The following is a 24,350-nucleotide window of genomic DNA, read 5'->3' as shown; positions in this document are numbered from 1 at the left end:
GCTTGGCTAACATTGCCTCTCATCCAAATACGTATATGTCGCTCTCAGCTCCTATATTCATTTCTTAGAAAGGGAATCATACCATATTACTGTGTAAGCTGACGTGTAATGGAACCTACCTTTGCAATCCAACTCGGTTCTATTTTTAACTCAAATTTTATTAAATATAGGTTCGGATCTTTTTGAGCCTGGCTCTAAACAAAATTCTAAATCCCTTTATCACCCTAGGTGACGTGATCACTAACACGTGGGACCAGATGTGGACGCGGTCCGGTGTTGTAGGTGACCACATCGAAGGAACCACGGTTCCCTCGGCTCCCCTTTCTCATGGGCTCTTCCACCGCCGGACGCCGCCTCCCCCTCCCTGTCATGGCCCCGCCGCGCCGCTTTGGCTGCCTTCCAGCCACGCTCGATCTGCTACCTTCCGCGGCCCTAGTCCTGGCCCCACCTCCTAAGCTGCGACTGCCCGTCTCTCAGCTCTACCATGGAGAGGTGGGCATCGAATGATCTCTTAGTTGGTAAGTTCCATCTCACCGTTTCCATTTTCTTTTCCCTACTGGGCTGCGAGGAATCATTCCTAGTCCTTTTGCATTGGAAGATTCATTCAGTCATGTTAGCATACAATGTTCGTATGAGGACTGATTATTTAAATGTTTCTCTGCAAAATTAGGTCAACATGGTTATTTAAACATTGATTCTTTTTTTTTCTATTATATACATATCTAGATTCGATATTTCTTTTTTAATTATATCCTTTAGTTTGTTCCACTCTTACAATCGTGAGATCCTTTTTTCGTGTGTAAACTCCGATATTGTAATTTTCCTTGGCAACACGAGTTTTGGTGTTCAAGTGCTCATCCATCTACTCTTCAGTTTCCCACAACTTATTTCTTGGGTTGAATAACATGCATTCAATTCTTAATGAGACAAAACAAAGTACGGTTCCTATTTTAACAACCTTTTTATTCAGCATATACTGTATCTGTGCTCCATGGCAAGTCTATACAAGTACACATGATACTGAGATTTCCTCGTCTCTTATGCAGGGCCATTGATTTCAACTGATCTGTCATTGCATACTGAAAGGTCTAATGTCCTTGTGACATATCAGGTACAAATTGTAATCATTCACCTTAACAGTTTTGTATAATTTTTCATGCATCTTCTCCTGAATATAGGGTTCACCTGGTACAGTCATTGAGGCAATGGTGCTCAAAGCCTTCCGAAATTGTATAGCAGTACCGTACAAAAGTTCTGAAGGTGCACTCGAGGTTGTCACCCTTTCAGAGATTTTACACATATGTAACCTAAAAACTCAAAAAAATATCCATTCTAATTCTCTCGCTAACTAATAGGCTGTTGAGTCTTCACTTGCTGATAAAGCTGTTCTTACTATAGAAAATTCATCCATTGGAAGCTTTCATCCGACCTATGACTTGCTTCTTAGTCACAATTTGCAAATTGTGCAAGAAGTACAAATGGATGTAGAGCTATGTCTCCTGGCTTTACCTGGAGTGCAGAAGGACGATTTGCAGACAATTTTCAGCCATCCACAGGTTCTGCTGAAAACTGAACACTCAGATGTTTTTGTTGCCCATGTATGCTTATGTGTGGGTCCCTGCCTTGGTACATCACCTTGAACTAGTGTTATTATTTGGACAAACTTTTGGTAGCAAAATTCACAATCATATGCATTTTATATGAAAAAATCCGAAACAGAGGAAAATTAGAGCACACATTATTCCCCTGAGTGTATAATCTCAATCACCTCATCAGCTGTGAGTGTTGTATGCAGGATCTTGCTCAATGCGAGTATTCACTTTCTAATTTGGGTGTCTCAAAGAAAAATGTAGATCATGGAGCTGCTGGTGCTGAGGTACCTGTTAAAACATTACATACTCCTTTTCATATATTGGATTTTCCTATATGTGATTTTTTATACCCTTTTGCAGATTATATCCAAGCAAAATCTGAGGGATGATGAAGTTATAGGAAGTGCTCGATCAGCAGAATTGTATGGACTTAACATATTAGAGTGCAACTTTCAGGTAGTAAATTTTTTTTTTTAATATTTAAGTTTACTGCTTTGCCAGACAAGGCACATAATGATGGGTGCTCAAAATTTCATCTTATTTTATATTCCTTTCTCCCTTTCCTCAGTGTTGCACATATGAACTACTAAACAGGTGTAATGAGTATACATTACTCAAAATGTATCCTTTTCTCGTCAAGTCTTTACGACTATTTCAGAACACTATCTTTCTGTTTCATTATTTCGCCAGACGAGTTTACTTGAGCTTCAGTCATAAAATTGGTTCATTTGATCAGGGAGGCAGTTCGTTAGATATCAGTTTGGAAGGTTATCTGGTTGTAGTATATACTGATGCGCTGCCACTCTGATCGGCATGTCGATATCCAAGCACAACCTGCGAACAGTTACATTTACTAGATTTGGTATGCCTTGGAAGCCATCTTGTGGAGCTGATGTAGCATAACTAAGGTTACATAGGTGCAAATTGTAATCAACAACAATGTTATCAAATATAGTGTCTCGCACACATAGGTTTTATCTTTAACATATTGTCAGGAAGTCTTATTAATCAGGAGCCTGCTTTTTTGGTTCATGTTCAGCTTCACCTCATTCAGAAATTTAACACAGTAAAACAAACATTTTGCAGGATGCTTCACCAAATACCTCAAGGTACCTGGTATTGGCCATAACTGCTAACATTCCCAATGAATATGAAAAATATAAGGTACTTGGGAAATACATTTTCATCAAATACATTTTCCGATCAAGTGTTCGATGATGCAACTTAGCTATGTTAATTTACCAGACAAGCATCGTTTTTGGTCTTGAAGAAGGCCCTGGGACACTTCACAAAGCCTTAGTGGCATTTTGGAAGAGAGATTTAAATTTGACAAAGGTGATACATGGGATCAACTTTCTCTTGAATTTTCAAATTTCTTTCAGGATTCCTGGTTTGTGAGTTGAAATTAATTCTGAATCCTTGACTTTCCATTGCTGACCTGAAGATTGAGAGCAGACCAAACAGGGGCAAACCAATGAGGACTCTGGGAACTGAAAAGTATGCTAATATACTTTCAGCACAAAATTTATTTTTTCTGTAAAATAATTACTTGGACATGCTATTTCGGGTATCCCTGCATCCTCTCTCCCCTGTTTCATTTTCCGGGCTTCCACCAACTAAATTATCATCTGTCTGATACTGACGACAATCATGTTTATCTGCTTCCAGATGCAAATTTGTGTGGAACTTATTGAGAATTACTTCCACAGCTCAAAAATCTGATGAAAAAAATATAGTAACAATGGTTCCTATTTGTGCCTTTGTGATGATCCTTTCTACTGCTGCTAGAAACTTTTTCCAAGAACTTATGTTTCTGTGTATGCTTAATTCTGATAAAACAATATTTAGACCTGAAACAGCATTCTGTCCTGCTGCTATTTGTGCCGGCGCCGGCTCTTGTGGTACTTATTAACTATTAAGTAGTTTTCCTGTTTCAACAAGTACGATTCTCTGCATTTGATAATATCAGTGCCATCTCCCAGCTTCATCAAACTAAACTCTTGTGCCGTGATCGCAGGCAGTTCAATTACATTTTCTATGTTGATTTCGAAGCATCGTTGGCTGAGATCCCCACGCAAAATGCTCTGAAGGAACTAGAGGTCAGTGTTCTATCATCTGCAAGCCACAACTGAGTCATGATATGATTTATATCTTCTGAAATATAAGCTGTACCAAGTATTTCTCTTGAAACATATGGTGTTCCTCCCCAAAAGAATAAAAAGACACCGACGTCAAAAGGAGACAATCACTAGTATTTCTCAAGATGAACATGCCAACATTTTCAAATGAAATGGTCATCACACTATTAGTTTCTGAATCGCTAACGATTTAACCTGGAGATGTTTTCTACGTGCAGGAAATCGCAAGTTTCCTGCGTGTCCTTGGCTGCTACCCAAGCACAACTATCTGAACAGCCTCAAGCTCATCAGTTTCTTCCACCTTGAAGACCACAGTGAGCGAATGGTAAGGTCGACCGACGGCGAAGGTTAACTTAATTTTGATGGCATCGTCTCTAGCTCAATGAAAAACATGAGAACTGTGTTCAGTGCAAGCAAAGCAGCAAATTTATCCTGTTACAGGCAGTCGAACCTGATTCCTGTTGTCGGATGTGTGGTTTGATGTAAAAAATTTGGTGAAGTTTAGAGAAATATATGCTTCAGATGTTTTTAAGGCAAAATATGATCCAATTTAATTTCCAATGCAAAAAACAAGCTCGACGAACTCTGAACTGCCTGAAAGCAGGAAACACATCCTGGAAAGCAAGATAAATGGAAACGGCGTGTGTGATCGATGGATCCTTTTTCTTGCGCAGGCCTATCCGTGCATGATGGCAATGCTACTGCCTGCCGCCGCTTTCTGCAAGGCAAAATCATTGGCGCCTTATCCGTGCGTGGATGTCTGCCATGACACAAACATTTGAAACCACTTTAACAGCATCTGTTTTCGAGTGCAGGGAAGGATCCAGCTATTATGGGAGGATTCAAGCTGTTATGGCAGGATAGGGTAGGCTCTGTTAGATTTGATCGATTGCAATCTCTCCTATATGTTTCCATCTAGGATTGCGCATAATCCAAAGTCAGCTTATACTCTATCTAAACCACACAAGGATCAATGGAGTACACTCACAATTACATTCGCGGTTTATGTAGTTTTATAAATAAAAGCATTTTTTTTTTGAGCGTCGTAAAGCTTTCCTGGGATAACATCGTAAAAAAATTCTCTTCTTCTTAATATAAAGATACATAGCTCTGATACATGAGAGAGAAAAAAATGCATTCTAAACAGTAAGTATCGTAGTTTTAGTTTACAACGTATGTATGGTTTCCTGGTGAACATTAGACTACCCGAGAGAGGAAAAAGAAAACAGACCGTTGATACAGAAAACCATGTGTACCTGGGCCACAAATCCAACTCAAATAGAGGCCCAAGAGAAACACGGCCCGAACGCCCGAAAATTCAAACCATCCCGCTCGTCTAACAATCACCCGGCCCCATCAGTCAGTGTCTCCCCAAACGGCAGGACGCCGTCACTCGCAGCGGGCAGCAACCCCCTCCCCTGACATTTTTTATACCCAGCCGCCTAACCCTCGATCCCCATCTCCAACGTCTCTCCAGCTCGCCTCGCCTTCGCATCCTCTCCTCTCCTCTCCAAGTCCCCACCCCCCGCACCGGCGGCGATCTAGGGTTTCCCACCGGTCTCCGGCGACCCGGACCTCCCTCCGGCCCCCAAGCCGCGCCCATGGAGGCGCTCTCCCTCATCGACGTCTCCGCCGAGGACGACCTCCTGCTCGACCTCGCCACTCCGCCCCCGGCCCAGGCCCCGCCGCGTCATCCCGATCCGCCCCACGCAGGTGAGGTTTTCTACTCGACCACCCTTCCTTCGGAGGAATCGCGGGTATAGTGCCCTTTGTTGTTGCGATTTGTGGATCTGACGGGCGGCGATTTTGGTTTTTAGGATCCCTGGTTGGCGCCGAGGCGACCTCTTATTTGGACCCCGCCGGCGGTTCTACGGATGCAGCGGGCCTGACTGCGGATACCGATGGTGTGATGGAGGACCAAGCGGCCCCTGAGCGGGCGGAGTCCCCGAAGCAGCGGAAGGCCAAGACGGGGGCGAACCTCCGCAAGAGCTTGGCTTGGAACAGCGCCTTTTTTACCAGTGAAGGTTCGCCGTGGTTCTGTTTTATCCCTGTCAAAATCCAAGGATCAAATGTTTCTTTTGTAGAATTGTCGCGTTTGGTTACAGGCTTCACTAGAAGCTCATGAATCTTAAGGTTACCTTTTATTTTGTCCTAATTCTGGTTGCTGCTTGCTGTAGTAAACTTGCACGTATTCACTGGCTAAAAGTTGGAGTTATCCCAAATTCCCAATCACAGCACATTGCCCTCGAATCAAATGTTTCTTCTGTAACTAACACCTTTTGTTATATACCCTTGTGTCTTGAGTACTGACTTTTCCCATTTTGTTTTGAAATTGCTGCTGTCACTTGTAGTAAACTCAGATGATGCAGATGGATAGCACCTCTTAGTATTTCTTCATCTTTGCAGGTGTTTTGGACACTGAAGAATTGGCCATTGTAAACAGCACCTTCCGCAAGACACAGGGTTCTAGGCTGCCTGGAATCGTAGAGGAAATGAGTAAATCAGGGGAGTCAACAACCTCAACTCTGGAAAGTGAAACTTGGGTGACGGAAAGCCTTGAGACCGAGCTGTTTGACAACGTACGTGCTTCCATCCAAAGGTCTCTTGGCAAACCTAATAAAGTTCCAGGTGGGCCTGCTGCTAGCTCAAAACCCCCAAAGGCCACAGCAAATGTGCTTCGTATTACAGGTAACAAACCTCAAATGTTGACACAACTTTAGTGAGATTTATCTGGGTAACTGATGGAACTATTATATGACTCTTTCCAGCTAGAAAAGGCGTTGATCGGATGCCTCAGTCTAAGGTACGGTAACCCAATTGATCATTATCTAATCCGAAATTTCTGTGGCTAGTGCTATCACTATTCACATGCTAATATTTGTTCACCTTCAGATAAGGACCCCTGTTTCAACAAGCCAAGGAGGAGTTGGTGCCAAACAAAGGCCCCAAGTTAACGTGAAAGACTCTGCAACTGCAAGAGTGGTATGCCCCATGCCTCTAGTTACTCAGTAATCATGACCTCTGCAGCAGTTTTCAACCATTAGCGAATAACTGGACGTGTGTTTTGACATTTATTGCATTACTAACAAAGCTCATAGGAAATGTATGATATATCCTGATTTCTGAAATTGACTGAAATTCTTGTGAGTAGAACCAGCTAGGCATCATAGCGAATTCCTGTTTACAGTAATGTCTGAGTTATGTACCTGAACATGCAATCAAAAGCCCATTAACTAGTATTTTTCCACGTAATATTGCTCACCAAGTCTTAGTATGTACTTCACATTGAATTAAAATCTCAATGACCATGAATCCATGATAGACTCTTGCTCTCTTTAACAGGGTTAGCTATTTTGTTCAATATATAGAGCTCCACATAATTGAATTCCTAATAACAAGAATCAGCCATGTTTTGTGATGCTTCTTTTGAGATACCTATTTTCTACTTGCTTGCTTTATTTAGAAACATCTCCTGTAATGTTCTGATCTTAGTTTCATGTTTATGTATTTTTGCTTGAGAAGAATTTGCCTGGACCTGCAGAGGAAAAGATATCCTCAAAACCTCCTAGGGCTCTGCCAAGAGTTGCTATGATGAGGTCGTCAACTAACACAGCTATCACTTCTGCAACTTCAGATAAAAGAAGCAGCACTGGTGCGTGAATTGGCATACACTGTTTATTCTTGTGTAATATTAATATATATGTAGCCTAATATGTACTTCCTTTATCAGGGGGTGCTGTTAACAGGCAAGCAGCTGGTAAAACTGCCAATACTTCAGCTAGCGTGCGACCTGGTGGGGGTACAAAGTCCAATTCAATCTCAAAATCAGGTGCCTTCACATCAGCAAGTTCTTCCCGTGGTGTTCCTATGGATACTAGATCAGAAGCAAGAACCAAATCAACCCTAAGCAACAAGATTATCACTGCCCAGAGGGTCCCTGTTCGTTCATCGTCAAAATCTGATATTGCTGTCCAGAGGGTCCCTGTTCGTTCATCGTCAAAATCTGATATCAGCAAAACTGTCCCATCGAGATCATCAGGGAACAAGTTCCCAGCTAGAGGTCATGCTGGCCGTGCATCCCCAAGCATTTCACCTTGCAGTTCTGTGGACAGCATGAGCTCTGTGATATCTGGGGCTTCAACAGCTTCCACTGTAGGGAAGATGAGCCATACATCCGAGAGTTTGAATACACTGTCTCCCTCCCTCAGGAAGAGCAATGACCTCCCTCTGACCCCAAAGCTTAGGCATCCTATTGTCACAGAGGAAGATTCTTTAGGAACAGCAGCATGCCGTGATAATTCAAAAGCTACTTCAGACACAACCAACATGGGAAAAGGTTTTAAGCCATCCGGGCTGCGAAGGCCGACACCCAAGATAGGATACTTTGATGCTGTACGTGCATTTATTTTTATTCTCTCCCTTGCAATAATGTTGATGTCTTTTACTTATGTGCTTCTAACAATCTCTCTGTTATGTCTTTAGGAAAAATCCATTGACCAAAACATAGGTGCACAGGTGCAACTGCAACCTGTGAAGATGCAGTGTCTGCTACCTGCCACACCGAAATCTCAGCCACCTACTCAGAACTTGAACGCTGCATCATCTACCTTTGCTCAACAGGAATCAAATCCTGATGCAGTACCTCTACCTCACGAGGAAAGTGATCCTTCCAAAAGTAAGGCGGTGAAGGCACTGCCTCTTAAAGTTGCGCAGGTGGAAGTGGAGCCTTTTAAGGTGGCTGAACCTGAATCCTGCACAGTTCAGACTGATCCAATTGTGGCCGAACATGAGGCTGTATGTGCATTTTATCTTTTATATTCTTTCCGTTTCGGTAGTGCAAATGCCCTATATCAATGTGCTTCTAACTATCTTGCTGTGCATATCTTCAGGACAAATCCGTTGACCAAAATGTTGGTCCACAGCTGAAATTGCAATCCCTTAAGATCCAGTGCTCGCTACCTGCCACACCAAACTCTACCTTTGTTGAACAAGAATCCAAACCTATAGCAGGACCTCATCACGAAGCCAGTGTTTCCAAAAGTAAGGTCATGCCTCTTCAAGCTGCACAAATGGAAGCAGAACCTTCTAAGCTAGCCGAGCCTGAAGTGTGCATGCACCAGAGCAGTCCAGTTGTGGCCAAACAAGAACCTGTATGTGCATTTTATTTTGTATCTTCTTTCCCCTTGCAGAAAGGGCAAATGTCCCTATATCGATATGCTTCTAACTATCTTGCCATGTATATTTTCAGGAGAAGTCCATTGACCAAAACATTGGTGCATCGGTGCAACTGCCCCTTAAGGAGATCCAGTGTTTGCATCCTGCCACACCCACCTCTCAGGCATCTTCTACCTTTTGTCAACAAAAATCAAAACCTGTAACAGCACCTCATGAGGAGATCAGTGCTTGCAAGAGTAAGGCAGCAAAGGCAGTACCCCTCAAAACTGTACAAGTGGAAGTAGATTGTCTTAAGGTTGCCGAACCTGAGGTGTGCCTTCACAAGACTGATTCAGTGGTGGCTGCAGACACTCCAAAGGAGAACATTCCGGCTGTGCACCAGAATATCAAGGCTAATGTTGATTCGAATTCATTAGTTGATATGTTGACACAGAAGCTGTCCTCCATTTCCCTTGGGGAGGCCACCCCTGATATGGCCTCTTGATCCGGAAGGGAACGGGTTTCGCGTGGTACCCTGCTGGTTGTTTCTGATTACATCCTTGTTATCTATAGGCAACTGCAGCTGCTGGCCCCAATTTCACTTGCAGTGTGGTGTTTCAGTAATTGAGGGAGTGTTACAAGTGTAAAATCCTTTTGCACAGGTCTTGATAGCTATAGAACTTCACTTTATTATTGTATGCATAAGCACATGTTTGTCCATTACTGGTTTGCAAGTAAAGCGTTTATGGCAATATGATTTTGGTTTTCTTCATGTCGATTCGATACAAAAATATTGGTGTACGACTCAGATAACTTAAATTAGATATCGAAGCAGTGACTGCAATCTGGAATGCTGTGTTCACCAAGATTAGTAATGATAATAATCTGTGTGGGCTGTCTTTTTTGTCAGGTGAATAATGGTGGCTACTTTGTTATGGATGGCTTGTTTATATAAATTGAGAAGATTTAAATGTATGCCTTGATAATTAGATGAAGGTTTAGTAAGCAGCAGCATAACAAAGTGTCACATCATGGAAGCATTGGACAAGTGTAACACATGTGCAAGGAAATCTAGTTCACCTTAAGTTATAATATTGCATAACCTGCAAACAGTCATCTAATTTATGGTTGTATTCTCAAAGGATCGTTCATCTGTTGCCACGGGACGTAGGATTAATTGAAGCCTTCTTTCATATGTGTGTCCATTTTCTTCTCATTCTGAAATCTGACAGACTATCGACCAATTTCGCAGCATGGCTCATCCCATGTTATCTCATAGTACCTGGGTATTTGGCATAAGTTCTATATGGCCAACACGATATACTTGACTTTTCCATTTATAAATCCATTTTCCATGATGCAAATCGGCAATCGTAACATAGAGGACAAGCAAAGCAAGCATCAACAAAGCCTTGGTGCATTCAACAAAGCCATGTTAGTGAAGTGCTTCCACTTCCACTTCCACTTGATCCTTAACCACTACTGCGGGTGGAGCTCTAGACGGGGACGGGCGCGAGGAAGAGGGCGACGAGGTCCTTGAGGTCGGCGCCGGAGGTGTAGGCGTCCCTGCCGCCGAGGTACATGACCTCCACCGTCCTCGCCACCAGCTGCGCCGCGCGGGCCGCCCCCATGCGCGTCCGGTTGATCCGCCGCCACGGCGTCCTCGCCGTGCTCCCTCGCGTAGCACTCCACGGAGCACTACAACTGAAAAGACAAATCGAAAGTGAAGTTATCTTTGAAAGGTCATTTCTCTTCTTTACTCTTTTTTAATTCATTTCCTTTTCTTTTCTTTTTTTTATTAACTCTACTCGAAGTATTTTAGACATCTCCAACTTTGGCTCAGCAAAGTCATCCTTAGCTATAAATTTCACTTTGACACTTAAATAATTTCACCTTAGGTGTGGTAACTTTGGTCTCGTATATTTGCTCTTCTGTTTCTCAAAAAAAAAATGAATTTGCTCTTCTCCGTTGTCGCCTGTCGAAGCTGAGGAGGAAGTGAGGAGCTAAATCACGACAATAACTATGGAGCTTGGTTAGTTGGTTTAGACGGTATCAAAATTGAGAGTAAATGTTATACCTACAGAAAAACCGAGGTGACTAAATTAGACTCATGAACTAAACGTGATGATCACAAAAGGTAGCAGCAGCACCCTTCTATGTACTCGGCTTTGAATGATACGAATAACCCAAACAAGATCAGATCGCCAAACTTGTTCACAACAAACAAGTCTAGAGTGATGTGAGTGACAGTGCTTATGATAGTACTTACTTTTGCCATTGTTCCCGGAGGTGTGTGGTTTCACAGAACAGAGAACTGTCAGAATTTTTTTCATAGTAGGAGTGTCCAATTTTTCTTCTTCTACCTAATTAAGTGGCATGTGCAATGTGCAATTTCTGTGGCAAGCTCTTTTCTTTCTTTTCCAACTGTTGTTTAGGTTTGCCCTTACCGTCGTTGCCCATATTTTTACCGTTGCCCTTTTCGTTCTCATAAATGAATGAGTTTTGTTCCATAATGAAGTATGAATGAAGAAGAACAAAGTCATTTTATCTATATTTTTAATTCTTATTGTCGTAAATGTGTGAATTGTTTACACTTAATGTTTATCTAGATTTATTCCCCGCGGCCTAGGATTGATGGATTGGCTTCGCAAACCGATCTATGATTGAAAAAAATAGAGAAACCCCGATCTATGAAGATGACTAGGGAAAAAGAATACAGACACGCGTACAACAAACCGCTAGCGTCAACTTGTCGCCGCCACCGTTATGGCCGGGGTTGCGGCTAGCATGTATATCATGCTTTGCAGGTCAGAGGAAAATATTATTGTAACCCAGTATTCAGTGCTAGCAAAACTTTTGTCCAGTGCATAAATTTTATCAGCACCCATGTAGTTTATTTATAGTGCACATGCTTAAGGCTTTCATAGGGCTGGGCAATCTCCTAATAACATTGCACATTAGTATGACATCCTTGCTAAATAACGCTAGAATCCACCGTAGTTGTAGGAACACATTGAATCAGTTAACCATCACCCATAGACAGAGAATTGGTAACATTTTTGCATTCAGCATGCCATTTGAACTGAACCGATCATAGACCCAGTTCCTGGCTTCCTGCTACACATATCATGAACAAAAGAAGCAGATTCATTCATTCAGAGATGAGGCCACTGGCCACTGCTCTACCCTAACACTATTCAATGCTGAACCATTTACAACCAACATACTGACATGAGCATTACATAGGGGTGACACGAGATCTACGCTACCAAAAGAACAATTTACCTCCTAAATTCTGGTGCCAAAATTTCCACCGAAGAAACCTGTATTGTGGTCAGAGAGGAGCGCAAAGTATCTGGATCATGGGCATGCTAGTATGCTACCTACATATGTGCCACCAAAGCATTTGTACAAATGCTGGATTCTGAATTCCTGTCAAAATGTCCCCAGAAGACATGATTGATTCCAAGCAGTGTTCATCCATCCATTTTTTTATATATTTGTAATTGTATACCGGCGGGATGCGCTGATTAAGTTGCAATGATGCTTCCCATCCTGGTTAATTGTTGCCAGTATATGTAATGGATGTCCCATTGCTGTTTTCACCTGAGCTCCACATGCCTTTAGACGTTTAGTGTTTCTGACACACAACCTACCAGTCGCATGTAATCAGTCCGTTCCCATCTCATAACTGCAACGCAAGGTCTGGCTGTTGTGCTTCCAAATTCCCATCTCATAACTGCAACGCAAGGTCTGCCTGTTGTGCTTCCAAATTCCCATCTCATAACTGCAACGCAAGGTCTGGCTGTTGTGCTTCCAAATTTATGCCAGACGACTGTCGAGCTGGTGGCGAACCTGGAGATGGGAACCCAATGTTCAAGTCTGGTCGGAGTACGTCCTTGCTCGGCTTCTGTTGCATGTGGGGAACCAGCCCTTGCCATTGGGGTTGGCCCTGCGATCTCATGAAATCCGGCTGGACCAACTGGGGAAATATTACCAAACCGTTGTTTTGAACTGGGCTTTCTCTAACTACCTGAACAGGCTGCCTAAAGAACTGGGGAACAGCACTTATTTTTGTATCATCAGAAGGGCGAACATTTGCAAATGGCATCTTCCAAGCAGAATTATTGTCAAGGAAAGTCGGGCTAACAATGGCTGGTTTGTTCTCTGTAGAAGTACCAAATGAGATCCAAGATTGAGCAGATGGAGCTGGCGGAATGTTCTGATTCTCCCTAGCAGCTGCTGGAAATGCTGAGAACATGTTCCGGGAAGCATCAAGACCTCTACTTGGTATATTTGCGAGGCCAGGCATTGCAGTCGAGCCTACTGGTTTTGCATGGTCACTGACATTTTTTTGTCCATTCAAATTCATGGCAAAAGTTGCAGCATTTACTGCTTGATTTTTATTGACAAACCCAACACTGGTCGACGGTCTGCTTTTGTTGGATGTTCCAACTTTCCCATCACCAGGCCGTCCATGGTACACCCATGTCGCTTCATTTCTGGGCTGTGGTACAGTCGCTTCTTGTGGCTGGAAGAAGGGTTTCGGCTGCCCGTTTGAAGAAGGCATATCATGCCCACCAGATGAAGCCGGTCCCTGTGATTGCAAGAAGTGCTTAGGCTGCCCATTTGATGGCACAACATGCGCATCAGAAGAAGCTGCTGCTTGTGACTGGAATAAGTGCTTAGGTTGCCCGTTTGAAGAAGATATATCATGCACACCAGAAGCTGCTGCTGCTTGTGACTGGAAGAAGTGCTTAGGCTGCCCATTTGAGGAAGGCGTGTCATGCACACCAGGAGAAGCACCTTTTGAACACTCAAGCCGCTGTGGTGCCATTTCAATAGGGACATTGCTTTTTAATGAGTCAACTTTTCTCATTTGCTGAGTTCTATTTGATTCTGCTGGTTGGAAAAAGGGTCTAGGCTGGCCAGCAGTTCTGTTCAGGGCAGGCATATCAGGCGCACCAGAAGCTCCTTTCTGTGGTTTCATCTCAATAGGGCGGGCACTGGAAGATGAGTTGCCTTTTCTTGTTTGGCCATTTGCTGTTCTTTTGGTCTTTGCAACATTACCAGGTCCTCTATGATTCGCATGTGGTGATAATGCATCAGTGCTCCTGTGTTGGGGCTCAGCAGTAACACCAAATATTCTTGGCTTAAATTCTGGACTCTCAAGTGGCCCAGGCACTCCAACTACATTAGTGCTACTAGTGGTTATCCGGTTAAGGAGACTCAAACTCATATCCTTTGGATTATTACTTTCTGTTGGTCTGAGCCTTCCATTATCCCTAGGCAGCGAAGTATTCCTTCGCACATTTGCCTCAGAGGTCTTCACATATCTGGATTGATCATTCACAACCAGAACAGACGGTAACGGAGGCTCATATTCTCCAACCCAACCACGACCATACTTTACTTCAGCAGGTAATGCTTGCCGAATGCGCTCAGAAGCGATTCTCCAGCCTTGAGCACCAAGCGAACCAGCAAAACGAGCCAGACTTCTCGCATATGCATACGAGTGCTCAGCATCAAGCCCAACCTGCAAGGCACATTTAACAAGATGAGCTAACCTAAAGTAAAAAAAAGGACAAATAGCTGCAGATAACTTAGGCTTTGGTTTAACCACAGCTGCATCAACATACATTAACAAGCTCTTTTGGTTCCGTGGAGAATATGTCAAAAACTGGGTCAAACTCCACTGAAGGCTGTTCTTCATAAGTTTTCCGTCTAGTCTCATCTACCACAATTGACTTGTAGCTGGGCTTAGCTGGGGAGAAAAAACAAGAATGTCATTAGAATTCAACAAAGTGAAGCTGAATTTCCTTTTAAATCATTCAGTTGTACAGTAATAATTAATTGAAGTACTGTATTCCTTCTAACAACTCCATCAATCCATTATTGTAGTGTGCATAAAGAATGAAAAAGTCTTCAAATGTAGATTTTGACATTGTTACAATATATCGTGAATTGCTACAAAATCAACATAATATTAAAAGCACTTTGAAATATTAACCTAAGGATAGAACTTTTGTCACTAAACATGCATATAATTAACATTAAAATCAAAATACTGTTTATAAAAGTGGATGGAGGGAGTATATCAGATGGTGCTCTACCATAACTCAATTAAAGCTTTAAAAATCCAGTTATCTAGATTACAATCAGCCTTAAGGACCAACCTACCAAATTCTATACGAGCACCTAGATAGTAATGTAAATCGTGCGTGCCTATATGTTACACTAAAAATCATAACCTTTCTGGGCAACTAGTTTCCTATAATTTGATGGGCACATAACATTTACCCATATCATTATCTTGAATTAATCCATTTATCGATGTACGTATACCAAATTCTAACTGAAACAAATTCTAACTAAAAACTGCAATACATGGGCACATATGCAAAGTATAGCAAGCAGGTCCTAAAACTAATTGATCACTTCAGTAGACAAGCAGGTTCAGGAAGACAACCAGAAAATAAAACAGTACCAAAAATATCGTCGGTCTTCTCAGATCTTATTTCATCTAATGGAGAGCTGATGTCTTTGTCCAAAAACCCATTGGCAACAGTGCAACCAGCAGGTTCAGTAGTATTAGCCTGCGACATGCTCAAGCCATTAGAGCCGTCTCCCACAGAAGCAATAGTTGCAGCAGAGATATCTGAACCCATTGCATCTTGGCTATTCATACGAGCTGGCTTCTTAGCAGTCTCTTCATTGCAAGAGTTACCTAGATCATCTTGCCCATCTCTGCAACTAGGTTTCTTAGACGACTCCTGGTGGCAATGGCCCAGGTCCTCACTGTTCCGACTAATGGGCTTCTCTGCCAGCCTTTTTGTGGATAAGCCCGCATCTTCAACATTTGTGCAAACGGGATCCTCAACATGCTCTTTGCGGGATGAGAAATCTGGATCTTCTCTATTTGAGCAAACTGGCTTCTTAATGTGTTTTTTCTGGGATGATAAGTCATTTTTTGAGCTATGGGGAGTGGTCTTCTTAATGTGCTGTTTGTGGACAGTGGAGCTTTCATTATTTTCCGAATTCTTGGAAATGACTTTGCTAACTTGCTCTTTGCCAAATGAGGAGCTGAGGTCATCCTCCGAATTTTTGGAGAACAGTTTCTTAGGTCGGTTTTTGTGGAATGAGGAACTTAAACCATCATCTGAATTCCTGGAGATGGGTTTCCTAACTCGCTCTTTGTGGAATAAAGAACTCTCATCCTGTGAATTCCCAGGCGCAGGTTTCTTAACTTGATCTTTATAGCTTATAGCACCTTCCAAATTTTTTGGATTGGGTCTCTTAACTTGCTCTTTGCGGGACAGGAAGTCTAGATCATCATCCTGATACCGCAAGACAGGCTTTTTAACTGGTTCTCTATTGCAGGAGTTTGGTCTAGCTTTCTGTTCAATCTTTATGTGGTGGTTTTCTATAGGTATGCCCTCATCCCTCAGTTCCTGAAACTTCTTTCTTGCCAGCTCTTGTATGGAATGGGCCTACATGAGCAAGCATAGGATGAAAATGGTTAACGCTAATAGTCAAATTACAGTATTGTAGAACCATAAACTTTTTGGGACCGTATACCTGTCTGAAGTAAATTGTATCAGGTGCATTGTACTGCATTGCGTTGCTGCAAATTAAGAACACATCATCCTGCAATAAAAAAAAAAGACATTTCACACAAACCAATCAATTATTTGTGCACTTCTTGGTGCTCATCATTTGATGAGACATGTTAAAGCACTTGTCATTCCCAAAAGGAAGAAAATAAGAAATGAACCCATAAGTGTTTCGATAAATTTATAAACAGAAGGCCAGGTCCCATTCACTCAATTATGTTTTTCATGCTTCATTCCACATCCTCTTCAAAGATTTTGCCTGAAAATTTGAGCTATGGTCATAGTTTGGTAATCAGCAACCCTGCACGAGGTGCTGGTTACATACCACATCGAGACCAGGCCTGGGTGGACAAGGGCAGGTCCGCTGAATGGAACTGAATTCTTGGTTACAGTTGCACCTGGTTTTACCCAGCATATACAGGGTAAGCACTATGTTATGCAGGTACAACCCTGCTCACGTAAGGAAATCAAGTGCTCTCCAAACACAATGGAGCTAGCTAACTGCTCCTTCTAGTCACAAAATGAAGTCGTTTTGGACAACCAATATGTAAAGCACTAATTACTAGCATACATTGTGGGAAAAAAAAAACAGCAGAGCTGTAATATTTGAAAATTTTCAAGACAAATCTAGCTATTACACTTTCAAAAGTTCGATAAAATTATTAAAAAAGGTATTGATAGTCAAAGTTTGAACATGTTGACTGTGCACAACTAAATCAAACCTTTTGTTTGTGACTCAGGGATTCCATTTTAGAATTTCAGGCTAATGGGGCAGTTCAACTCAGTCTACATTCAGCACAAGGCTGTGTTATCTGAATATTGCTCAATGTCAACAAACTGTTATAAGCTATTCTCAAGGTGTTTCAGCTTCATTCATGCATCCTTTACAAGGACTGACACTAGTGTAGCACCCGGGCTATATGCAATGATACCAAATAGGAGATGCTTAGGGCCTCGTCTCGAGTCCAATGGAACCAGTATATCGCACAGCCTGGACTCATCGCATTAGCAAACAATAGTGACAATACACGTACCTCTACAAAATCACTGGTATTGGAATAATATTGGTGCAACACACAGCTATTTTCACCAACATAAAAAACAGAAAGCAATTTAAAAAAAGCCTAATTTGGAAAAGACAGCCTTTTGCATGGTAGAATAGTTCTGGTCAGTAACCATTTGCATGAGCAAGTATTTGGTCTATCAATGATAAAATTTATTGCATGAACAGACAAAGGGGACAGTATCCACCTGCCTAAAAGTTGGTTTGAAAGGCAAGACCTAGAGACGTGGTTCCAAATGTGATGAAATGGAGGTGTATAGCTACCTCGCTGCATTTTGTCAAGCTGCACGAGAAACATGATTCTCTAAAAGGAAAGTCTACTGTATCTCGGATTGGTTGCTGCGTAGGGAGACCGCGGGAATTGAGAAAAAAAAATAGAATGAACTGAAAAGTGAGACTCTCCCGCGGTTACATGATCCATCAAAGCAAACAACCGACCAACAAATAGCCATACAACATTAACGATTCCCTTTCTAACTCGCTAGCTCAGCATATGACAAAAAAGTAGTCATCTGACCTCAAATTGCTCAAATGAGCGGTATGCGTTCCTGGCAAGCTTCCTCCTGACGGTACCGAAGTCCATTGGGTGCTCAATCACATCATGATAATCAGGCAACTGCGTCAATCAATAACCGCATCATCAACACTCAGTAACTCCAATAAATTGGCAACTCCAGAAAGCATGGCTAATGAACAAGGGTTCTCACCTCCTCTGGATCTACTGGCTCAGCAAACACTCCGTATGTATCCTTTCTGCGGAATCAAACAGTGGCAAAAAGAAGAAAAATCGAGCTCATTAAAACTCAATGCAACAAATCCCATTTTGCGTCCAATGGAAAGATGTGAAGCACGAACTTTTGCAGCTTCTCAAGAATCATCTCCAGCGCCTTCCGGTCCGGCAGCGGAGTCGTCCTCGCGGTCCCTAAATCCAGCAAACAGAGAAATAAATCAAATTTTTCACACGAAAAGGTGGTCAAAAATCGAAGTCGCATCATCGAACAAGCTGAGGTAGAGCGACGAGCAAGCAAATCGGACCTGGCACTGGGAGCCGCTTCGTCCGCGGCGCGCTCGCTGGGTCGCTTCTAACACCACCAATAATCTGCAAGACGAGCAGATCTGGCGTTAGTAAGCATCTGCGCGGCGAAGCAAAGTCAAGACTGACAGCTTATCCGTCGGCATGGCCCACCTCGCGATGGCGAGATCTGTCGGCGCGCGGCTCGATCCGGCGCTTCTTGGGCGGCTTGACCTGCTCCTCGTCGCCGCTGCCGTCCCCGCCCACCTCCCCAGCCCCGTCGGAGTCGTCCGAGTACGAGGGAGGCGGTGGGGCCCGGCGGTGGTGCTGGTCCGGGGGCAGCTGGGAGAGCTTGACAACGAGCTTGAGCTTACGCCGGCGGCGGTCGGAGGCTGAGGATCCCCCACCGCCGCCGTCGGCGCCGGAATCGGAGCTGGACGGCTCCGGCGACGGCCTCCGCTGGCGCTGGCGGGAGGGAGAAGACGACGGCGAGGAGGGGAAAGGGAAGAAGTCGTCGACGAGCGGGCGGGAGGAGGCGGCGGCGGCTCGGCGCGGGCGGAGCGAGCGGCGGGGCGGCGGCGACGGCGACGGCGAGCGGCCGCCGCGGTGGTGGTGATGGAGCATCTGGGACGAGGCGGCGCCGACCCTCCGGCGCGCGGGTTGGTGGTGGTGCCTCTCCGGCGACGGCGACGGAGATGGCGACGGCGACCGCGGCATGGCTGCCTGCCTGCTGCCGTCCGCGTCTTGGCCTCCTTGGGGTTTGGTTTGCTTGGCTTCTCTTTCTTGCTCGCCTTTCCTTTTTTTTCCCTCTCTCTCTCTTTCCTCCGGCTGCTTTTGTTTGTTTAATTCTATCGCTTGCGTCTCTGCGTGCCCATCTCTCACCTCTCTTTCTCTCTCTTCCCTAGCTTCCACACACACTCTCTCTCTCCCTATCCCTATCTCTTCTCTCTCCTAGCGACTTGCACCAACCACTACGGCTATTTTAGTCTACTTTTGCTGCTCTCACTCTCTTTCTCTCTCCTCCGGCGGGAGAACGATGAGCTTGGTGCATGGAAGGGTGAAATTATTGCGGAATACAGCACAGTAGACTTGAATTAGCTGTAACTTCTGCCAGAGTTTGGTGATGATGCACTCATCATCTTAAAGAGCAAAAGATTTTGAAAAGTATAAATACGCTAGTTAGACAACGGTTAACTCTTAAAAATAAATGCTAAGTAGATTTTCTTTACATTACAATAGCGATATTCCCTCATCTAATAATAATGCAGTGATGATATGTGTAGAACGGACACCACCGGTTTTTTAGGGTCGTAGTGTGCATGTTGTGTTAATGCATTGTCATTATTCATCAAAGCTTGTTAATGCTAAATTAACAGATGGCTCGATTGTGCGAGCATGGTGTGATTATACGAGAACGGCTCCATGTGGGGGCATGTCAAATGCAATGCAGCCAGGTGACTTAGATGCAGTGCAGATGCATTGTGAAATGACCTTGTAGTTCTTTGTATCGAAGCCCATATGTTATGTATGGATCATTGTTGGATGGAAAGAGTCGGACTAAATTAATGAATTTTGAACTTTCATGTTAACCATCAGACATAGAAATTATTGGCCAAACTTAAATCTCAATGTAGTTTTTAGATTGAAATTCAGAGGTCATTGGTTTTCAGTTTTGGGACAAATCTTATTTTATGTCTCAAGCATTTTTGTGATGGCAAAGTAGATATTTTCTCTTAATCAAACATGGAACGCTTTTTACTCCTTTTAGATTTAGAATTTTTCAGACATTTTCTTGGTAAAGAGGACAATGTTCTTCTTAGTCAAACAGAGTTGAAGGAGCCTTTACTAGCTTGGTGTTTGAAATTATCGAAAAAGAAAATGTTAACTTAAATTTGTTATGCAAATTCTACATGCGATGATTCATATCAATGCAATACTTCTGTTTCAACTAACAATACATTGGTACTTGGTAGCATAAATGAATACAATGATTTCTTTGATAATTCTAGAAACCATCCTTTTGTTTCTCCAACTTGAATTCTCAGACGTGTATTATAGCTAAATAAAAAACATGTAATCAGTTCTAGCAAAGATCCAAGGCTTTAAAACTCTCCAAGCAAGAAATTACATTATAAATTCTGACCCTAGATCTTGAAAATACAAACACACCAGAAGTGTTTGAGCCTCCCATTTGGCGCCAAAGAGGCCAGGACCCGAGAGATCCGAAGGGTGTTTCTTGGGTTTTGGTCCATGGGCAAGGTCCACATGGGTGCTGGACCGCGTCGCTTTCACATTTTCTCTCTCCTGTTATTTTTCTCCCTGCTTTCGATCTTTTCTGACAGCACGACAATTTCTGGCCCTTTTTTTATTCGACGATATAAATCCATTCCCGTCTTTGCCGGGGTCCAGTTTTTCCTTTCCCACATGCCCTGCTAGGCGCACACGCTTCACTTTACACCGGGAAATTTCGAATGGGCTCCTTGGATTTTATATTGCGTTTTCTTTAATCTTTTGTTCACTAGCGAGCACATGATGTCGGTTTTCAATTCCAAGCACAAAGGCGCGGCAATTTATATGCTCGTGCCAATATTTTCTAAATGAACTCGATTTTCCGCAAAGATTTGTATAATCAAAGGGATTACAAGTTGTCTTGTGCTAGGTTGGATCAATGTAAATACTAATATTCATGCCGGTCTAGCAAACCTGGTGATGAAATTCAATGTGTTGTTTGAGGCAAAGCTTTCCGTTAGCTAAAGTTGTTCAAGGTACTACCGAGGTACAGTTATTGATAAATTAGGCTGCCCCTAGTATAGCATATCTAAAGGTCTGTTTGGATCCGGGTGACTAAACTTTAGGTTAGGTGATTCAGAAATAAGGCCGGTGTATGAATCATGTTGGACAGGGCAAGAGTCATACACGCAGTTTCGGCAATGTAAAGCTATGGTTAAGAAAGATAGATGAGATGATGGTTAAGATTTGAGAAAAAGATGAAAAGCGAGGGAAGAGATGTCGAGCATGACATTCGGGTGGGCCCATCATGCTTTGTTTTGTTAGGGAACATGTGCACTTCAATATAAAGTGCCTCCATTTGCATTATGTGCACGAGCGTTAACTTAAGCCGATGGGAGAAGTTGTAACTAGCCATGAGAATCACCTCCGCAAGCCGTAAAAACGTTTGTTTCCAAACTAAGTGTCATGTACCTAATCCATAGAGAAAAATTGACGCAATAATATAACTATTGGCAGAAGGGTAGGATTGGTAGTTGCGATAAGTTTAAGTAGGAGCGCTAGTTTAGAGTCATGCATTCCTCTTCAGCTACCCTTGTCATCTTTGGTTCTAGCAGGTGAGCTACATAACTCCTTCCCCCATCTCGTGACATGAAAGGCTTTGGTTGGTGTGCAAAAAATGGCCAGTGGGCGGCACCTCTCAGCCCAATTATTAGGGAATTCAGATAGCAGGAGCTTGGAATTGACTTGATAGTGTGGTTTCCAAGTAGTTTCAGTGGGCCAAAGAAGGGTGCAGCACACTAGTAACTCCGCGTATTTAGATTTTGGAACAAACCTTCTCCTCTCATTCTCCCAACAATAAACAGAAAACATGACCGTTGATTTTGCAGTCTATGCAATGAAGTTTAGGCAACCCAAGGGGTGCCGTAGTTTCTTTAAAAAGAAATCACCATAGATAAAAAATAATAATCAGATATTCCCGCAAGCCGTTCATCTCAACACCTTGCCAAATGAAACAGGCACACAAGCATCTGACCCCAGCAATTATCACCGTGGAAATAATGCAGTGACGGGCTGCAGCTTGGTTGCAACGACTGGCCTATTCTATTCCTTCCCCTCCTCTTCGGTCACTCGCTGAGAAACTGCAGCGCAAGCCAGGCCATGCCTTTGCCGTTCCGTTTTGCACGCGCGGTGAATTGTCAATCGGAGATCAGGTGTGGTAAAAAAACTCTGCGACGCCTGATGATGTCAAAAGTTTCTGCACGCGCGTGAAAGATGAAACTCCCCTGCGGCCCGGCGGGGGCTAATCATTGGCTCCCGGCCACCACTGCCTGTGCAGATCACTAGATTCATCTTGCCACGTGGCGCACCGGCACCGCTAGGTTTCATACGGGATCTACTCCCATCCCTGCAAACAGCGCCGTGCCGCCTGGTGGTGGGGAGGTCCCTGTCCATGCCGTGTCAGCGGTGGGGCCCACGCGCCACCTGTCGGGATGGCCATTGGGTGGTGGCGTGCCGGTGTTTTGCTGGTGCTGTCGCAGCAGGCCACGGCCACGGGCGCACAATTCTTTTGTCCCGGCTGGTTGTTGGACCTGCACGCAGCGGGGCTTCAGATCCAAATCATGAGCGTGGATCTTGGGGCCTGTTTGCGCGCGGAGAGGGTCCATTTGGTGCTAGCACTTCTAAGTTCAGCATCCAAGCCGATGAATTCAAAAGTTTTCGCATCACAGGTTTCCTGAAAAATAAATTAAACGAATCCTGCAAACAGTTATTTCAAAGCCTTACTTTCAAAGAAAACCGTATTGTTTGAACTTGAATGCCATGCTGAAACTTTTTCGCAGCTAGGAAAGTTTTGAGCTCTTATAGTGATCACACATACGAAATACAGGGGACCGGTAGTGAAAAAAAAAACTGTGTAACGAGATTTGACGTGAAAGGTTCTTCGTATCGTATAATGGATTTTTGAACTTCTAGTGCGTGTGCTCATAGCGTTGCTCGGGGGCCTTCTAGATGATGAAAGGTCAAAGACGGCATCCATTTACTTATGGATGGAAAGTTTTCTTTGGAGAGATATCAAAACTACTTTCCAATGTTTCCATTAAAGAGATGCCCGGGGCACTTGCATTGCTTAAAATTTTCTAGGTCACAGTTTAAGTTTATGATCACAAATTTGATGGAAAAATGGGCTTTCATTGTAGATTTAACTTATCAACTTACTATGTATTAGGACTAGCTGGGATGGAGTAGAAGCATTTTTTAGAGAGAAAGTAAGATCGTGTACTAGTAATTTGGAGAGTATGCCGAGTTTAATTGGATACATCACTTCTTCAGGGAAGAATTGTGAAGATAAAATTACAAAATTACAAGTCCGAAACGCTCCATCTGTACCATGAGCAACCAAGCATATCCTTTTGCATCGGCCGGGAACTGCACGAGCACTACAATAATGCACTCGAGGTCGATCCGGGTTTGACTAGGCTGCTAGGCTGTTTCCGCCGCCTTTTCCGCCTTTCTTTCCGAATCCGGAAGGCAGGTAGGAGTAGAGAGAAAAGCCGAAGAGACCCGTCAGGGTCCTTTTCGGGAAAGGGTGGCGACGGCCGGACGGGACGCCGGCGCTCCGGCCGGACCCGGACGGAACAATCACGACGCCGGAGCCCGGAGCTGGGTGGCTACTGGCTGGGGCGTGCTGAAACTTGACGAGAAAAGGACGGCGCCCACCGGCCACTTTAATCGCCGGCTGAGCATGAATGGATGGAGAGAGAGAGAGAGAGAGAGAGAGGGGCTGTCACTGTGTCGTTTTTTCCGGGGCACGGAGAAGCTTTGGAAGGATGGGTCGAAAACCACGGCGTACCTAGCGTGCGTGCATCATGCTCGTCGGCTGATGGCAGCGTACCTACCATACCAGACTCGTGCATGCATGCATGGATCGTGGATGGAGGGATAGGGTGCCGTAGGCCGGGCCCCACGCGGAGAAGGAAAATGCTGTGGCTGCTCGCCCGCTCCAGATCTAGCGCGGCGAGGTTTGGGCGAGGCGATTCTTGCGTGAGGAAT

At 43.8% G+C, this 24,350-nt stretch overlaps 3 protein-coding genes across 4 annotated transcripts; 2 read left to right on the top strand and 1 right to left on the bottom strand.

Moving 5' to 3' along the window:
• The first annotated feature begins 332 nt into the window (after positions 1-332).
• LOC112882570 (arogenate dehydratase/prephenate dehydratase 6, chloroplastic-like) lies at positions 333-4,256 on the top strand. Its single transcript, XM_025947648.1, has 11 exons — positions 333-518; positions 1,047-1,111; positions 1,179-1,271; positions 1,356-1,556; positions 1,796-1,876; positions 1,953-2,048; positions 2,679-2,756; positions 2,838-2,927; positions 3,037-3,089; positions 3,610-3,691; positions 3,949-4,256. Exons 1-11 carry the CDS (start codon positions 485-487, stop codon positions 4,000-4,002), a joined length of 927 nt encoding a protein of 308 aa, XP_025803433.1. The 5' UTR covers positions 333-484; the 3' UTR covers positions 4,003-4,256.
• Positions 4,257-5,065: 809 nt separating this feature from the next.
• LOC112882124 lies at positions 5,066-9,628 on the top strand. The gene is made up of 10 exons (XM_025947114.1): positions 5,066-5,443; positions 5,548-5,754; positions 6,137-6,418; positions 6,499-6,533; positions 6,623-6,712; positions 7,253-7,382; positions 7,461-8,122; positions 8,213-8,524; positions 8,620-8,880; positions 8,979-9,628. The coding sequence occupies exons 1-10, from the start codon at positions 5,332-5,334 to the stop codon at positions 9,387-9,389; spliced, it is 2,502 nt and encodes an 833-aa protein (XP_025802899.1). The 5' UTR covers positions 5,066-5,331; the 3' UTR covers positions 9,390-9,628.
• A 2,293-nt stretch (positions 9,629-11,921) lies between these two features.
• LOC112879435 lies at positions 11,922-19,289 on the bottom strand. Of its 2 annotated transcripts, none has more exons than XM_025943682.1 (10): positions 18,747-19,289; positions 18,596-18,659; positions 18,416-18,482; positions 18,268-18,313; positions 18,078-18,176; positions 16,463-16,531; positions 15,372-16,374; positions 14,524-14,648; positions 12,642-14,420; positions 11,922-12,593 (listed from the first exon to the last, which is right to left on the bottom strand). In XM_025943682.1, exons 1-9 carry the CDS (start codon positions 19,287-19,289, stop codon positions 12,666-12,668), a joined length of 3,771 nt encoding a protein of 1,256 aa, XP_025799467.1. In that variant the 3' UTR covers positions 11,922-12,593; positions 12,642-12,665. The 2 variants fall into 2 exon arrangements, with proteins under 2 accessions (XP_025799467.1, XP_025799468.1); XM_025943683.1 differs by having other exon boundaries at positions 11,922-12,616; positions 12,665-14,420.
• Between the last annotated feature and the right edge of the window lie 5,061 nt (positions 19,290-24,350).

This window comes from Panicum hallii, chromosome 2 (genome assembly GCF_002211085.1).
Source record: "Panicum hallii strain FIL2 chromosome 2, PHallii_v3.1, whole genome shotgun sequence".
NCBI classification, from domain to species: domain Eukaryota; kingdom Viridiplantae; phylum Streptophyta; class Magnoliopsida; order Poales; family Poaceae; genus Panicum; species Panicum hallii.
The sequence above is the reverse complement of the archived record's forward strand: the minus strand, read 5'-3'. Positions and strand labels throughout refer to the sequence as shown.

Coding starts and splice junctions, on each gene's coding strand:
- LOC112882570 (XM_025947648.1), top strand. CDS start 485: ATGGAGAGGTGGGCATCGAATGATCTCTTAGTTG. Junction 2,049..2,678: donor TATTAGAGTGCAACTTTCAG/GTAGTAAATTTT, acceptor AACATTTTGCAG/GATGCTTCACCAAATACCTC. Junction 2,757..2,837: donor ATGAATATGAAAAATATAAG/GTACTTGGGAAA, acceptor TTAATTTACCAG/ACAAGCATCGTTTTTGGTCT.
- LOC112879435 (XM_025943682.1), bottom strand. CDS start 19,289: ATGCCGCGGTCGCCGTCGCCATCTCCGTCGCCGTCGCCGGAGAGGCAC. Junction 18,660..18,746: donor ACAGATCTCGCCATCGCGAG/GTGGGCCATGCC, acceptor CTCGTCTTGCAG/ATTATTGGTGGTGTTAGAAG. Junction 14,649..15,371: donor GAAGACCGACGATATTTTTG/GTACTGTTTTAT, acceptor TTTTCTCCCCAG/CTAAGCCCAGCTACAAGTCA.
- LOC112882124 (XM_025947114.1), top strand. CDS start 5,332: ATGGAGGCGCTCTCCCTCATCGACGTCTCCGCCGAGGACGACCTCCTG. Junction 6,534..6,622: donor ATCGGATGCCTCAGTCTAAG/GTACGGTAACCC, acceptor GTTCACCTTCAG/ATAAGGACCCCTGTTTCAAC. Junction 7,383..7,460: donor AGATAAAAGAAGCAGCACTG/GTGCGTGAATTG, acceptor TTCCTTTATCAG/GGGGTGCTGTTAACAGGCAA.